Source organism: Rhinatrema bivittatum, chromosome 1 (assembly GCF_901001135.1).
Source record: "Rhinatrema bivittatum chromosome 1, aRhiBiv1.1, whole genome shotgun sequence".
NCBI lineage: Eukaryota > Metazoa > Chordata > Amphibia > Gymnophiona > Rhinatrematidae > Rhinatrema > Rhinatrema bivittatum.
This window is the reverse complement of record NC_042615.1, coordinates 650,860,647-650,876,071: the sequence shown is the minus strand read 5'-3', so window position 1 is coordinate 650,876,071 and position 15,425 is coordinate 650,860,647. Positions and strand designations below refer to the sequence as shown.

General features: G+C 45.0%; 1 protein-coding gene across 1 annotated transcript in view; it reads left to right on the top strand.

The window, feature by feature from the left end:
* Nucleotides 1-15,425, top strand: part of PCSK1 (proprotein convertase subtilisin/kexin type 1) — a 166,663-nt gene that overhangs the window by 64,188 nt on the left and 87,050 nt on the right. The window contains exon 5 of the mRNA XM_029618534.1: nt 458-534. Coding sequence (XP_029474394.1) covers nt 458-534 — 77 coding nt within the window. The remainder of the gene's footprint in view (nt 1-457; nt 535-15,425) is intronic.

Sequence of the window (15,425 nt, the reverse complement as noted above, 5' to 3'; positions counted from 1 at the left end):
ATCTCCATATTGCACTGTTAATGTCAGAGAGCATCATGTCACTTTTAGGGAAGGTAGTTTAGATGTGATTTTCTCATTACAGCATTTCTATCTGACCTGCAGAGAATGATTAATTATGTAGATTAACTAAAAAAAATGATTGCATCCAATTGATGTAAAATCAGTATCACATGAGTCAGCTGCTTTATGACTAGCTGAATTATGATTTCTACAAGTCGATATGACTAGAACTCTACCAATGTAATTGATTAACTGAGTTTATAGTTGATATAGTAAACCAAAATTTTGTTCTAGAATATAAATGCTCTATTCTTTATGTATGAAATTGTAGTCTCATCCAGTTCCAATAAATAATCTGAGTGATGGCCATTGATGATTAGAAGCAATACAAGATAAGTGCTAAATAAACTTTAAAACATTTATTGAGATTTTTTTTTACATAAATTATTTTATTTAGGATCCAGAAGCAAGTTATGACTTTAACAATAATGATCCTGACCCATTTCCCAGATATGATTCAACAAACGAGAATAAGTAAGTGTGATTACTTTTTTGTTCAGGAAATAAAAAGTCATATTTATAGTTTATTGACAAAAGATGCAATTTTCGTTCTGAAATAGAAAATACTTTATTTCATATTTTATCACTGTGATATTAAATTGAATCTTGAGATCATTTGCATGCGTTTGTGCATGGCAAAGATATAGTATTAAAAGTAAAATGTAACTTTCCTGTGTTCTCATCCATTTTGAATGGATCATGATAATTACAATTCGAGTCAACATGTTCTTTCCAACATTATTTTCCTGCTGTGCTTCAAATTTTCTTCACAAAATATTTTGCTGTCTGGAATACTCAATAGGTAATTTTTGTGTGATATATTCATGGAGTTTAGAGATGGGAAGGACTTGAAGTTGGTCTCAACTCTGTGAAATGCTATGTATGTATGTGTGAGCCTGTGTGTGTATGAGAGCGTGAGTGTGTGCATGTGTGAGGGTGAGAACTTTCACACAGACATACACACATGCCCAAAGGCTCCTACTTTCTCTCTCACACACATTATACATATTTATTTTCTCATACATACTCCCTCTTTCTCACACATACATAGGCTTTCTCCCTCACACACATGCACACAGATTCTCTCTCACACATGCATACAGGCTCTCACACACAGGGCCTCCTGACATACATAGAATTTCAGGACTTCCCCCTCTCTTTGGGCCGCATCGGGATGGGGGTCCACTGCAAGCTCACTGGGCTTCTCTTCAGGCCACAGCAGGATTCGGTCCACCACAGTTCCCCCAGGCCCCTTTTCTGCCTCAGTGGGATGGAGTCTGCCATAGCTTCACCTCTCTTCACACTGTGGTGGGATGGGGGTCTGCCGAACCACTGCTGGTTCTCACCACCACTGCTATGGGATGGGTGATGCAGATGGTACTCAGGGTGCCCCTCAGCTCATGACGCCTGAGCAATTGCCCGAGCTGCCCTACCAAGAGGCTGGCTCTGCTGCCACCCCATGCAATTATATGGTATGAACACCTGCTAGTGCTGGGCTTTATTATTTTGCAAATATTGTGAGTGCGTGTATTTGGGCTGTCACACATAAATGATAACAGGGAAAAAAGGAGTGATTAAGGGGCATTCTGGGCAGGGTTTGGGGCTATGTTAGTGGAGGAATAGCCCAGGGCTGAAGTAAGTTTTAAAACAAAAAAAGAAGAAAAAAAAGGTAGGGGGGGAAAGGGTGGGAGAGGTAGGGGAAGGGAAGGTGGGGTGGGGGGGGTAGGGAACGGGGGTAGGCAGCGCGTCCCGGCGTGGGCTCGGCGCGCGCAAGGTGCACAATTGTGCACATCCTTGCGCGCGCTGACCCCCGATTTTATAACATATGGGCGCCTGCGCACACATGTTATAAAATCGGGCGTACATGTGCGCACGCCAGGTAGCACGCACATGTAGGCCACGCGCGCTTCTTTTAAAATCTACCCCATAATGCATAAATACAACTTTTTGTAAGTGGTATTTGTGCTTACTTTACTGAACTTGACTAGGGTTAAGTGGTGGAGGGTCTGGATGAACTGGTGGAAGTGTTGGCAAGCTGGTGACTGCATGTATGCATACAAGTACGTATTTTCAGTAGTGGAGTACACGCTAGCAGCCGATAGGTCACAGAGAGAACTTGTCTAGAACTATTGGCTTTACGACAAACCTTCTCAAAGTCAGACATACCCAAATTCAGATGCAACATGAGCAGATCGGCTCATGCAAAGTGGTCTAGCTGTGCATAGGAATAGGCAGCGGACGAAGGTAAATCATACGATTGTTGTAGATCATGAAATGCCCGCAATTTCTGTGGTCCCCAGAGATGCTCCCAGGTTTTGATCCCCCTCTGTCTCCACACCTGAAAGGTGGAAAGAAGGCAAAACGATTACCGGCATGATTAAAATACCACTTACAAAAAGTTAAAAGAAGCTATTTTGGCCAAAAGATCTTTATTCAAAAATTGGAAGAAGGATCCAACAGAAGAAAATAGGATAATGCATAAACATTGGCAAGTGAAATGTAAGACATTGATAAGACAGGCTAAGAGAGAATTTGAAAAGAAGTTGGCTGTAGAGGCAAAAACTCACAGTAAAAAGTTTTTTAAATATATCCGCAGAAAGCCTGTGAGGGAGTCAGTTGGACCATTAGATGATCGAGGGGTTAAAGGGGCACTTAGAGAAGATAAAGCCATCGCGGAAAGATTAAATGATTTCTTTTCTTCGGTTGGGGAGGATGTTGGGGATGTTGGGGAGGTACACTTACTGGAGAAGGTTTTCAGGGGTAATGATTCAGATGGACTGAACCAAATCATGGTGAACCTAGAAGATGTGGTAGACCTGATTGACAAACTTAAGAGTAGTAAATCATCTGGACTGGATGGTATGCATCCTAGGGTTCTGAAGGAACTAAAAAATGAAATTTCAGACCTATTAGTAAAACTTTGTAACCTGTCATTAAAATCATCTATTGTACCTGAAGACTGGATGATAGCTAATGTAACCCCAATATTTAAAAAGGGCTCCAGGGGCAATCCGGGAAACTACAGACCGGTTAGCCTGACTTCAGTGCCAGGAAAAATAGTGGAAAGTATTCTAAACATCAAAATCACAGAACATATAGAAAGACATGGTTTAATGGAACAAAAGTCAGCATGGCTTTACCCAAGGCAAGTCTTGTCTCACAAATCTGCTTCACTTTTTTGAAGGAGTTAATAAACATGTGGACAAAGGTGAACCTGTAGATGTAGTGTACTTGGATTTTCAGAAGGCATTTGAGAAAGTTTCTCATTCAAGGCTTCTAGGAAAAATAACAAATCATGGGATAGGTGGTGATGTCCTTTCGTGGATTACAAACTGGCTAAAAGACAGGAAACAGAGAGTAGGATTAAAAGGACAAATTTCTCAGTGGAAGGGAGTGGGCAGTGGAGTGCCTCAGGGATCTGTATTGGGACCCTTACTTTTCAATATATTTATAAATGATAGGGATGTGAATCGTTTTTTGACGATTTAAAATATCGTCCGATATATTTTAAATCGTCAAAAAATCGTTAGGGCCACGATACAATACCAATTCCCCCGATTTATTGTTAAAAAATCGTAAATCGGGGGAAGGGGGAGGGCAGGAAAACCGGCACACTAAAACCCCCTAAAACCCACCCCCGACCCTTTAAATTAAATCTCCCACCCTCCCGAACCCCCCCCCCCATGCTTTAAAATACCTGGGGATCCGGCGGTGGTCCAGAACGGCGGCGGTCCGGAACGGCCCCCTCAATAGAATCGTGTTGTCTTCAGCCGGTGCCATTTTTCAAAATGGCCGCCGCAAAATGGCGGCGGCCATAGACAAAAACGATTCGACGGAGGAGGTCGTTCCGGACCCCCGCTGGACTTTTGGCAAGTCTTGTGGGGGTCAGGAGGCCTCCCCAAGCTGGCCAAAAGTTTCCTGGGAGTCCAGCGGGGTTCCGGGAGCGATTTCTTGCCGCGAATCGTTTTCGTACGGAAAATGGCGCCGGCAGGAGATCGAGTGCAGGAGGTCGTTCAGCGGCGGTCCGGAACCCCCGCTGAACGACCTCCTGCAGTCGATCTCCTGCCGGCGCCATTTTCCGTACGAAAACGATTCGCGGCAAGAAATCGCTCCCGGAACCCCGCTGGACTCCCAGGAAACTTTTGGCCAGCTTGGGGGGGCCTCCTGACCCCCACAAGACTTGCCAAAAGTCCAGCGGGGGTCCGGAACGACCTCCTCCGTCGAATCGTTTTTGTCTATGGCCGCCGCCATTTTGCGGCGGCCATTTTGAAAAATGGCGCCGGCTGAAGACAACACGATTCTATTGAGGGGACCGTTCCGGACCGCCGCCGTTCTGGACCACCGCCGGATCCCCAGGTAATTTAAAGCATTTGGGGGGGGGGGGGTTCGGGAGGGTGGGGGATTTAATTTAAAGGGTCGGGGTGGGTTTTAGGGGGGTTTAGTGTGCCGGCTCATGATTTTAACGATTTTTCATGATAGTTTACACACCCAAACGGCAACAATACGATTCCCTCCCCCTCCCAGCCGAAATCGATCGTTAAGACGATCGAGGACACGATTCACATCTCTAATAAATGATCTGGAAAAAAATATGACGAGTGAGGTAATCAAATTTGCAGATGATACAAAATTGTTCAGAGTAGTTAAATCACAAGCAGATTGTGATAAATTGCAGGAAGACCTTGTGAGGCTGGAAAATTGGGCATCAAAATGGCAGATGAAATTTAATGTGGACAAGTGCAAGGTGATGCATATAGGGAAAAATAACCCATGCTATAGTTACACAATGTTAGGTTCCATATTAGGTTCTACTACCCAAGAAAGAGATCTAGGCGTCATAGTGGATAACACATTGAAATCGTCGGTTCAGTGTGCTGCGGCAGTCAAAAAAGCAAACAGAATGTTGGGAATTATTAGAAAGGGAACGGTGAATAAAACGGAAAATGTCATAATGCCTCTGTATCGCTCCATGGTGAGACCACTCCTTGAATACTGTGTACAATTCTGGTCGCCGCATCTCAAAAAAGATATAATTGTGATGGAGAAGGTACAGAGAAAGGCGACCAAAATGATAAAGGGAATGGAACAGTTCCCCTATGAGGAAAGACTAAAGAGGTTAGGACTTTTCAGCTTGGAGAAGAGACGGCTGAGGGGGGATATGATAGAGGTGTTTAAAATCATGAGAGGTCTAGAACGGGTAAATGTGAATCGGATATTTACTCTTTCGGATAACAGAAAGACTAGGGGGCACTCCATGAAGTTAGCATGTGGCACATTTAAAACTAATCGGAGAAAGTTCTTTTTCACTCAGCGCACAATTAAACTCTGGAATTTGTTGCCGGAAGATGTGGTTAGTGCAGTTAGAATAGCTGTGTTTAAAAAAGGATTGGATAAGTTCTTGGAGGAGAAGTCCATTACCTGCTATTAATTAAGTTGACTTAGATAATAACCACCGCTATTACTAGCAACGGTAATAGAGATGTGAATCGGAACCGGAATCTGATCGGTTCCGGTTCCGATCCAAATCTTAAAAGTTTTATCGCCTAGCCCGATTTGAGTTCTGATTATCGGTTGCGCCCGATCCGATAATCAAAAAACCCTCCCCCACCCTCCCAAACCCTCAAAAAAGGTTTTAAAATTATCTGGTGGTGAGGGGGGTGCTGTTCGCCACGAGGCAAGATGGCTGCATAACTCTCGCGCTCCTGAGGCCACCCCTCTTCTTTACCCGAAACTAGTGGCTTTATCCAACGCTAAAAGCACTAAAACGCCCTATCTGTTCAGACGAAGGCTATCTGATGAACCCCAAGAAAAAAAGCGAGCTGCAGAAGTTCTCTTTTACGAGGATGGCAGCGGACTCCAGGAAGGTAGGAGTCGAGCTACCTGAAAGCGAGACGGGAGAGGGAGACGGGGCGGAAGATGAGGCACCGATACTATCTCCTCAACAACTAGTAGAGCCTATGCCCGCCACGGCGGATGTTCTCACAAAAAGCCAAATGCGGGAATGGTTCATGGACTTGCGATCAGAAATTAAAAATAACAAAAAAGAGCTACTGGCATCATTTGCGGAGTTACGTGATGATTTCTTAGCCCTGGGTCGCAGAGTCGACGAATTGGACGTTCGCATGGAAGGACAGGAGGCCCACCTTAACGATTTAGTTATCGCAAAAACCGAAACGGATCTTGAGCTAGCTTCGATCTCCGACAAATTAGAAGATCTGGAAAATAGATCTCGGCGCCACAATATTCGCCTGCGGGGGATTCCAGAAACGGCAGCATTCGAGAACAGCTTGACTACAGCTCAAGATTTTTGTGAATTCCTGCGAGGGCAGTTTAGTGCCGAGCCCGACCTCAGTGCTCAGGGGGTAACCGGCGCCATTTTAATTGAGCGCACTCATAGGTCTCTGGGAGCCCGGAGGGATGGTAAGCCCAGAGACATAATCATGAATTTCCAGAGCTATAAGCAAAAAGAACACATTCTCAGTATCGCTCGCAAGAAAAAAACTTGGGACTGGCAAAACATATCGGTGGCGGTATTTCAGGACCTCGCTGCGTGCACGTTGCAGAAACGTTACGAGCTGCGTGCGGTGACAATGGCTCTACAACAAGCGAGTGTTAAATACAGGTGGAATTTCCCCTTTGCACTCACTTTTCAGAGAGGGGGAAAGACTTACGGTGTCAAATCGATCTCTGAGGCGGCGACAGCTTTGAAGGAAGCGGGTGTTCCGGCGGAGCTCCCCGAGCAGCCTAGAGAGCTTAATAAAACGCGTTTCAGCAAGGCTCCACAACGGCAGAGAGTCGAACGACCTAGAAGAAAAGCAGCGCACAAGAGCGGCAAAGGGCCAGATAATCTCTCTGATCAAGGATGAAACACGAGAACAGGAGCTTTTTGAGAAGTTTGACCAAGTTAGCGTTTATTTTCAACCATTTATGGGCAGTTGGAGTCCGAGTGGGGTGGTGCGATTTTTCACCACATGAGTGGTTTGTGCTTTATGAACTCATGAGACGTTAAGTTGAGCAGTAATGCCAAATATTTGTTTGAGGATCTTTGGGACTGAACTGAGTTTCAGGTTATCTTAATTTTTTGCCATAATTCTGTTTGAAATGGGGGTGGGGAGGGAGGGGGAAGAAATAGCTACTTGCTCGCAGTGGCGAGTCCCCTCACTAGGGGATCCGCAGATTTAGAACTACGGATCATGCTGATATTCTGGGGGCTTTTCTCCTTGCAGACTACACCATGCATTGCTAATACGTCTATTCACTTCTTATTCTGTTATAGTGTCTGTATTCTTTGCATTTTTTCCTTATCCAGGGGAAGTGACATTGACCTAGAGATAATGGAGCTCATGCGTACTTGCTATCTATCATCTTTTTTGTTTAGTTTATAACCATGTCTATTCGAATAGCCACGTTTAATGTTAAAGGTCTAAATATGTATAGAAAACGATATCTCTTGCAAAAGGACCTTAAAAGATTGAAAATTCATATTATATTTTTACAGGAAACGCACATACGAAAAAGGCATGAGCGGTTGATGAATTTTAGGGATTTTCCTCATGTTTTTTTAGCTGCAGCAGGGAAGAATCATAAGTATACAGGCTCAGGTATCTTAATTTCTTCGGAGATCTTGTTTGATCAGCTGGAACTTGTTACTGATGTGGGGGGTAGATTTGTATTTCTTAAAATTAAGGTGGGCCATAATATCTATACTCTTATCTCCATGTATGCCCCAACCACTAACCCAGCAGATCTTTTGCCCACAATTCAAGGTCTGATAACCACACATGGTGACGGGAATATTATCTGGGGAGGGGATTTTAATTTCACCCTCTCACCAGATTTGGATAACTCACATGTGGGTGGTTCTGGTCCCTCCGCCTCAAGTCGGAGGGCCAGAAATCTGCTGAGGGAAATAATGACAGGGGACAGCCTGGTGGACCTTTGGCGCCACAATAACCCAAAATCTAGAACTTACTCATATTATTCCAAACCCCACAATTCTTATTCCCGAATAGACTTCTTCTTGGTAGACAAATGCTTAGCCACAAAGACAGGCAAGTGTGAGGTGGAACCCATCACATGGTCTGATCATGGGATGGTCTGGTTTGATCTGCAAGCCCAAAGTGGCCCAGGGGGGCAGTTTTTTTGGAGAATGAACGTTTCTCTATTGAAGCAAAAACCCTTTGTTCAGCAGCTAACCCAGCAGCTCACTGAGTATTTTCAGTTGAATGCTAACTCAGAAGTAACCTGGTGCAGCTTATGGGAATGCTCGAAGGCAATAGCCAGAGGCATTTGCATAGCTAAGGCATCTGCGGATAAAAAGGTGAGAGAACACAAATTTCAGCAACTACAGGGGGACATTAGTCGCTTGGCGGAGCAACATTTTCAAACGCAATCACCTAAAGTGTATAAACAACTAAATGAGGCCCGTTACCAACTAGATACCTTGCATGACAAACAACTAGCTTTTAATCTAGAGAGGATGCATCAGACGTTTTACGAGGGTGGTAATAAAGCAGGCAAGCTACTAGCACGACAAATGAAGGCCCGTGTAGCACGAAGTATCATCACAAAGATAAAAAACAAAGAGGGACAGATTACCAGAAATCCTACTGAAATCAGGCAATGCTTCACAGATTTCTATGCGACACTGTACAGGTGTAGCTCTCACATTCAGGACGGGGAAATAATTACCTACTTGAATGATATCCCTCTCCCTACACTGAGTTCAACGCAGCATCAGGCTCTGGATTCACCCATAACTAGCACAGAAATACAGGGGGTGATCAAATCTCTTAAAAACGGGAAATCCCCGGGGTTGGACGGGTTCCCTGGGGAATACTACAAATCCTTGACAGATTGTTTGAGCCCACATCTCACAGATTTTTTCAATCACTTGCATGAAGGGGGCAATCTGCGGGCTCAATCCAATACAGCAGGCATAACAGTGTTACCTAAACCAGGACGGGACCCCACCGTGTGCGGGTCATATAGACCAATATCCCTAATTAATCAAGATCTGAAAATCTTGGCTAGACTTCTAGCCCTGAGGTTAAATAAATATCTTCCGGATCTCATTCATTCGGACCAGGCGGGATTTGTTCCCCACCGGATGGCAGCCGATAACGTGAGGAAAATATTAGATCTGATATGGTGGGCAAAGAAGGAGAAAATACCGGCAGCCCTATTGTCCATTGATGCAGAAAAGGCATTCGACATGGTCCATTGGCCTTTCTTATTCCAAACAATGTCGAAAATGAACTTTGGGCCTTTCTTTATGAATTGGGTGTCCCAGTTGTATAATGCTCCACAAGCGGCAGTTAAGGTCAATGGAGGGTATGGCGACAGGTTTGATATCCAGAGGGGTACACGTCAGGGCTGTCCTCTGTCGCCTCTACTTTTTGCTATTTTTCTAGAGCCTTTTGCCACCAGGATTCGGAGATCCTCTGACGTACTAGGAATCCCCTTGGGAGACAATGATTTTAAACTCTCACTTTTTGCTGACGACATAATGTTTACTCTGTCGTACCCAACGAGTTCTTTAAAAGCAGTGGAGTCTGAACTACTTCACTTTAGTGGGGTGTCAGGCTTTAAGGTTAATTTAGAAAAGTCAGAGCTGTTAAATATAAACCTACCCCCTGAAGACAAACAGCAAATATCAGATAAGTTCTCATTTCGTTGGGCGAAGAGGTCCCTGAAATATCTCGGAATCTATATCAACAATAAATTGGAGGACCTCTTTGCACTCAACTACACCCCTCTGACCAAGGCCATAGACAGAGACCTAGATAAATGGCATAAGGGAACTTTTTCATGGTTGGGAAGGATAGCTATCATTAAAATGAATGTCCTACCCCGATATTTGTACCTTTTTACTACACTACCCATATTGCTTTCTAACACCTACCTACGCAAGACACAACGGAAGCTGTTCCAATTCATTTGGCGCAAAAGGCCCCCTAGAGTGGCACGGCGAACTCTCTATAAGCCTAGAAATCAGGGAGGGCTGGGGGTGCCAGACTTACAAGCCTACTATGTAGCAGCTCAGCTGAAAGCGGTCCTTGATATGCATAAGACTATTCACGCTAAACAGTGGGTTCAAGCGGGCCAAGCTATGTTAGGTCAGACGCCCATGGCGGCTCTTCCCTGGCAACCCAGGACTACGTGGCATTCTGTTATTTGTATTCCTTGGTCCCTAGAAACCACATTGGCAGTTTGGGATCGACACAGAGGGAAGGTGGTAGGGAATCATCAATACTACTACCAATCGCACATAGCCCATAATCGGCATTTTGAGATAGGTCACCAATCAAAAATTTTTCAAATTTGGCACCAACAGGGGATCTTCACTCTAGGCCATTTGTTTCAAGGAGGGGACATTATGTCCATGGCGCAATTGATGGATACTTATCACTTGCAGGCCACTAGCTTTCTGCCTTATGCCCAAATTTGACACTTCCTTGTAGATTTACGTATTAAGCAGCGAATGCGACCTACTAGATCATTGTTTGAGAACATGTGCATTAAAGCTGACTATGTGTCTAAAGAAGTGTCTAAGATATACTCGTTACTTACGGCTGAGGAGGGTTTCCTTCCCCCTCATTTAATTAAGTGGGAAAAGGATCTGGGCATTCAGATGTCCACTAAGCTCTATAGTCAGATATTTCAATCTGCCAGTAAATGCTCTGTGTCCGCCCGCTTGCAGGAACATAGCTATAAAATGCTATATCGTTGGCAGCTAGACCCGGTGAAGTTACATACCATATACCCAGCTGTGTCACCCTTATGCTGGAGACAGTGTGGAGACTCCGGCTCATATTTCCATATTTGGTGGGAATGTAGGTTGATAATAACTCTTTGGCACGATGTGAGTCGGTGGATGTCTCAATTGTTTGACAGATCTGTTACTCTGACACCATTAACTGCTTTATTGAGTGTGCCCATTGACTCTCTTAACAGAGCACAACAGAAGTTGAGTATACATATACTGATAGCTACACGCACCTCTATTGCACAACATTGGAAGTCTAGTAAGGTACCTACACTCGCTGAGATTTATGTGAAATTGCAAAAGCACAAAAGGTTGGATTATTTAACAGCCTTACAGCACGATTTTGTAGACAAGCATTCCAAGGTATGGAAACTCCTACAGCCCCCAGCCCGTGAGTAGTAGTGTGCAATTGCCATTGCTGGTATATATACCTGAGCTTTTACTAGTGGGCACCCTGCGCTGGATTGCATGAGTCCTGCATCGCTGTATTTGGCTCACTAATTGCACACAGCCTAGGCGCTATGGTCCTATGTATTATTTTCCAAGGGATGCCTGCTGAGCGGCTTTAAATTGTCAGGATAATATCAGTTCTTGGTCTTGGCTCTACTAAGGGCCATCTTGCTGAACACTTTCACGACAACTGGACTTTAGGACACGCAAATGGATTCATAGGATGGACTGTATTATTGAATAACTATGCATGTTGTGTATTGTCTGAGGAGAAGGGGGGAGGGGAGGGGGGGAAGAACCCATAATTCTAACAGCACCAAGACATGTATACATATACAATATTTCTGTATAAAGTGAACAAGTATGATCAGGTTATTGTCACTGCGGTATCTGTTTCATAGTTTTGTACTGATGTTTACTGTTTCTTGTTATTGTCGGATGTTGAGTTCACTGAAAACTAATAAAGTTTAAATGAGAAAAAAAAAAAATTACCTGGTGGTCCAGCGGGAGCGCAGGGAGCGATCTCCCGCTCTCAGGCCATTGGCTGCATTAATAAAAATCGCGCCGATGGCCCTTTGCCCTTACTATGTGACAGGGCAAAGGTAGCGCCGGCGCCATTTTGAATACTGGCAATACGGCCCGAGTGCAGGAGGTCGCTCCCGGACCCCCGCTGGATTTTTGGCAAGTCTTGTGGGGGTCAGGAGGCCCCCCAAGCTGGCCAAAAGTCCCTGGGGGTCCAGCAGGGGTCCGGGAGCGATCTCCTGCACTCAGGCCATATTGCCAATATTCAAAATGGCGCCGGCGCTACCTTTGCCCTGTCACAGGGTAAGGGCAAAGGGCCATCGGCGCCATTTTTATTAACTCAGCTGATGGCCCGAGAGCAGGAGATCGCTCCCCGCGCTCCCGCTGGACCACCAGGTAATTATAAAAGGTTTTTTTTTGGGGGGGGGGGGAGGCTAAGGGGGTCATTTTAAAGGGTCAGGTGGGTTGTTTTTTTATCGGGCCATCGGCGCCATTTATATTAGTGGCAGCCAAAATGGCGCCGATGGCCCGAGAGCGGGAGATCGCACTGGGACCCCCCCACTGGACCACCAGGTAATTTAAAACATTTTGAGGGGGTTCGGGAGGGTCGGGGATTTGTTTTAAAGGGTTGGGGTGGGTTTAGGGGTTGTTTTGGTGTGCCGGTTTTCCCGCCCTCCCCCTCCCCCTCCCCCGATTTACGATTTTTCATGATAAATCGGGGGAATTTCTATTGTATCGCGACTAACGATTTTTGACGATTTAAAAAATATCTGACGATTTTTTTAAATCATCAAAAAACGATTCACATCCCTAAACGGTACATGGAATAGACTTAGTTTTTGGGTACTTGCCAGGTTCTTATGGTCTGGATTGGCCACTGTTGCCTGGGGGCAAGGGGAAAAAAAATCCTGGATTGGCCACTGTTGCCTGGGGGCAAGGGGAAAAAAAACTCTGGAGGGGTCCCTACATGAGTCTGAGTGGTGTGACTGAACTGGTGCGAGAGAAAGAAAGAATGAAGAAGTGAATGCAAAAGAAACTAGGCTTAGAATAGGATCAAGGGAAACGTGTGTCTTTGCACGGGGCTGAAGTAGACGTTAGGGAAACCAAAGTTGTTTTCAGAAGGCAAGTACTAAAGTCACTGATGGATTTTATCATACTAAACTTTAGCCAGTGTGTTTAAAAATGGGTTGAAAAGTTTTATTTGTGTTACGTGGTGAGATGGAGAAGTGGGAGATGGAGAACTGACAGGTGTGAATGGGGATATGGAGGATTATCAGTAGGAATGAAAGAGAAAGAGGTAAATTGGAAAGCTGGGATGTGGAATGAGGGACAGAAAGGAGAGAACATGGAGGTCTGCGAATTGGAAAAGAGATGGAGAGGGGGAGATGGTGAGGGGGGTGAAAGACAGAGAAGAGAGGAGATAGAAGGATGAGAGCGGAATTACAGGTACAGGGAGATGAAAGACTGGAAAGAGGATGAGATGCAGAGAACAGGCTGGCGAGCTGGGAGGGGGATTAAGTGGGTGAGGCAGGGGAATATGAATGAATAATAGAGAGAAGAGTCAACAACTGGTGATACAGGAAGTGCAGTAAAGGGAGATGGAAAGAAGTGACATGGATGAGAAGCAATATCAGGGCCAATGTAAGCCATTGCATTAAGTTTGTGCACTGAAATTCTTAACACACATGCTAAGCAAAAATGTAACTGCCAATGCACCAGGAGTTTAAAAGCACACAAACCCGAGTTAAAATATGTGCTTAGCCTTTTGCATAGACTGACTGTACATTTTAACTCAGATGGAGGGGGGGAAGGAGTTTTTGTACATCCAAGCACAAATCATTTTTTTGTGTGTATAAATCTTGAAGTGGGAGAGGGAGGAGCTGAGCAGGGCATGGCGCAGGGCATGGTATGGGCGGGGGGAAGATGCCAGGCTGCAGCTCTTTGGTCACGATACTTGGAAACTCTGATTCAGAGGCTCGGGGAAGATGTTGCCATTTTCTACCAGGACACAAGCTTCTGATCTCCCAGGGCTGCAGATTCCCTCGATCTACTGTCCGCCGGAAAGGCAGGTCTGCCGTGACTACATGGCTGCCCTGGGGAAGGGTGCAGTCTCCTTTGCAATCCAGAATGGGAGGCATGTTGCTCATCCCATTGGGCGTTTTAAAATAATAATATGGAGAAGAAAGGAAGGTTTATGCATGCAAATCAATGTTTGTGCACATAAATACCAAGTACAGGTCCCGGCACCAGAATCCAAGCTTCTGCCATAAACTTGCACTAGCCTGGAAAACTTTCTCCAATATAACATGGACACAATTGCAGGTAAAACTATACAGACTGCCAAGTGCACCTTATTACATTGGTCTGTCAGAGAGAGGAAGGTGAAAGGAGGAAGATATAGAAGGACATTTAAAACAGAAAGAAGAACCAGGAAAAGGAGTTAAGAGACGAGGCAAGACAAAGTTAAAATGGACAGAGAACAATATAAGGAAAAAAATAAAACCCCATCAGGCATCAAAGGTAGAAAAATATTTACTTTAACTTAGATAGTGGTGTATGTGATTTTAGAATCTTTTAAATGATTAAATGTTGTAGGTTTATTTTAAAACCTTTTTTTTAAAGTTATATATATAATTATTGACAAATAGTGAATTGGGCCCAAAGAATAACAACGCTAAAGCTTTTCTCCCATTATGTGTCTATGGGGGAAAAAATCCTTAGTAAATTAGGCCTTTCGTATGAATGTTAGTGGTGGACTGGACTTGCAACTTTGGGGCATATATATTTATGTGTGTGTGTGAGTGCGTGTGTGCGCATATCTATGAAATGTGACAGAACATATAAAGAGGTAATCCACAAACTACTCAGTTAAAGGATAAACAAAGTTCCTACAGAAATTACTTTCAAGGTCTATTAGTCATTAGTCATTCCATCCTTAATAATTTACCACCTTTACGATACAGAGCCAAATTAATCAATTAATTACGGTAATATAATCAATTTGTAGAGGTGTGAATCGTGTGATCGATCGTCTTAACGATCGATTTTGGCTGGGGGGGGGAGGGAAATCTTATTGTGGGGTTTTTTTGTTTAAAAAAATCATTAAAAATCGTAAATCGGGGGAGGGCGGGAAAACCGGCACACCAAAAAAACCCTAAAACCCACCCCGAACCTTTAAAAGAAATTCCCCGCCCTCCAGAACCCCCCCAAAATGTTTTAAATTACCTGGGGTCCATTGGGGGTTCCCGACGCAATCTCCCTCTCTCTCTCTGGCCACGGCTGTGTTGAGAAATGGCGCCGGTGGCCCTTTGCCCTTATCATGTGACAGGGCAAAGGTAGCACCGGCGCCATTTTGTTTCCTGGCTCCCGACGTCACGCCTGCTGGAGATCGCCCCTGGACCCCCGCTGGACCCCCAGGGACTGTTGGCCAGCTTGGGGGGGGCCTCCTGACCCCCACAAGACTTGCCAAAAGTCCAGCGGGGGTCCGGGAGCGACCTCCTGCACGCGGGCCGTATTGCCAATCTTCAAAATGGCGCCGGCGCCATTTTGAAGATTGGGGTCAGGAGGCCCCCCCAAGCTGGCCAAAAGTCCCTGGGGGTCCAGCGGGGGTCCGGGGGTGATCTCC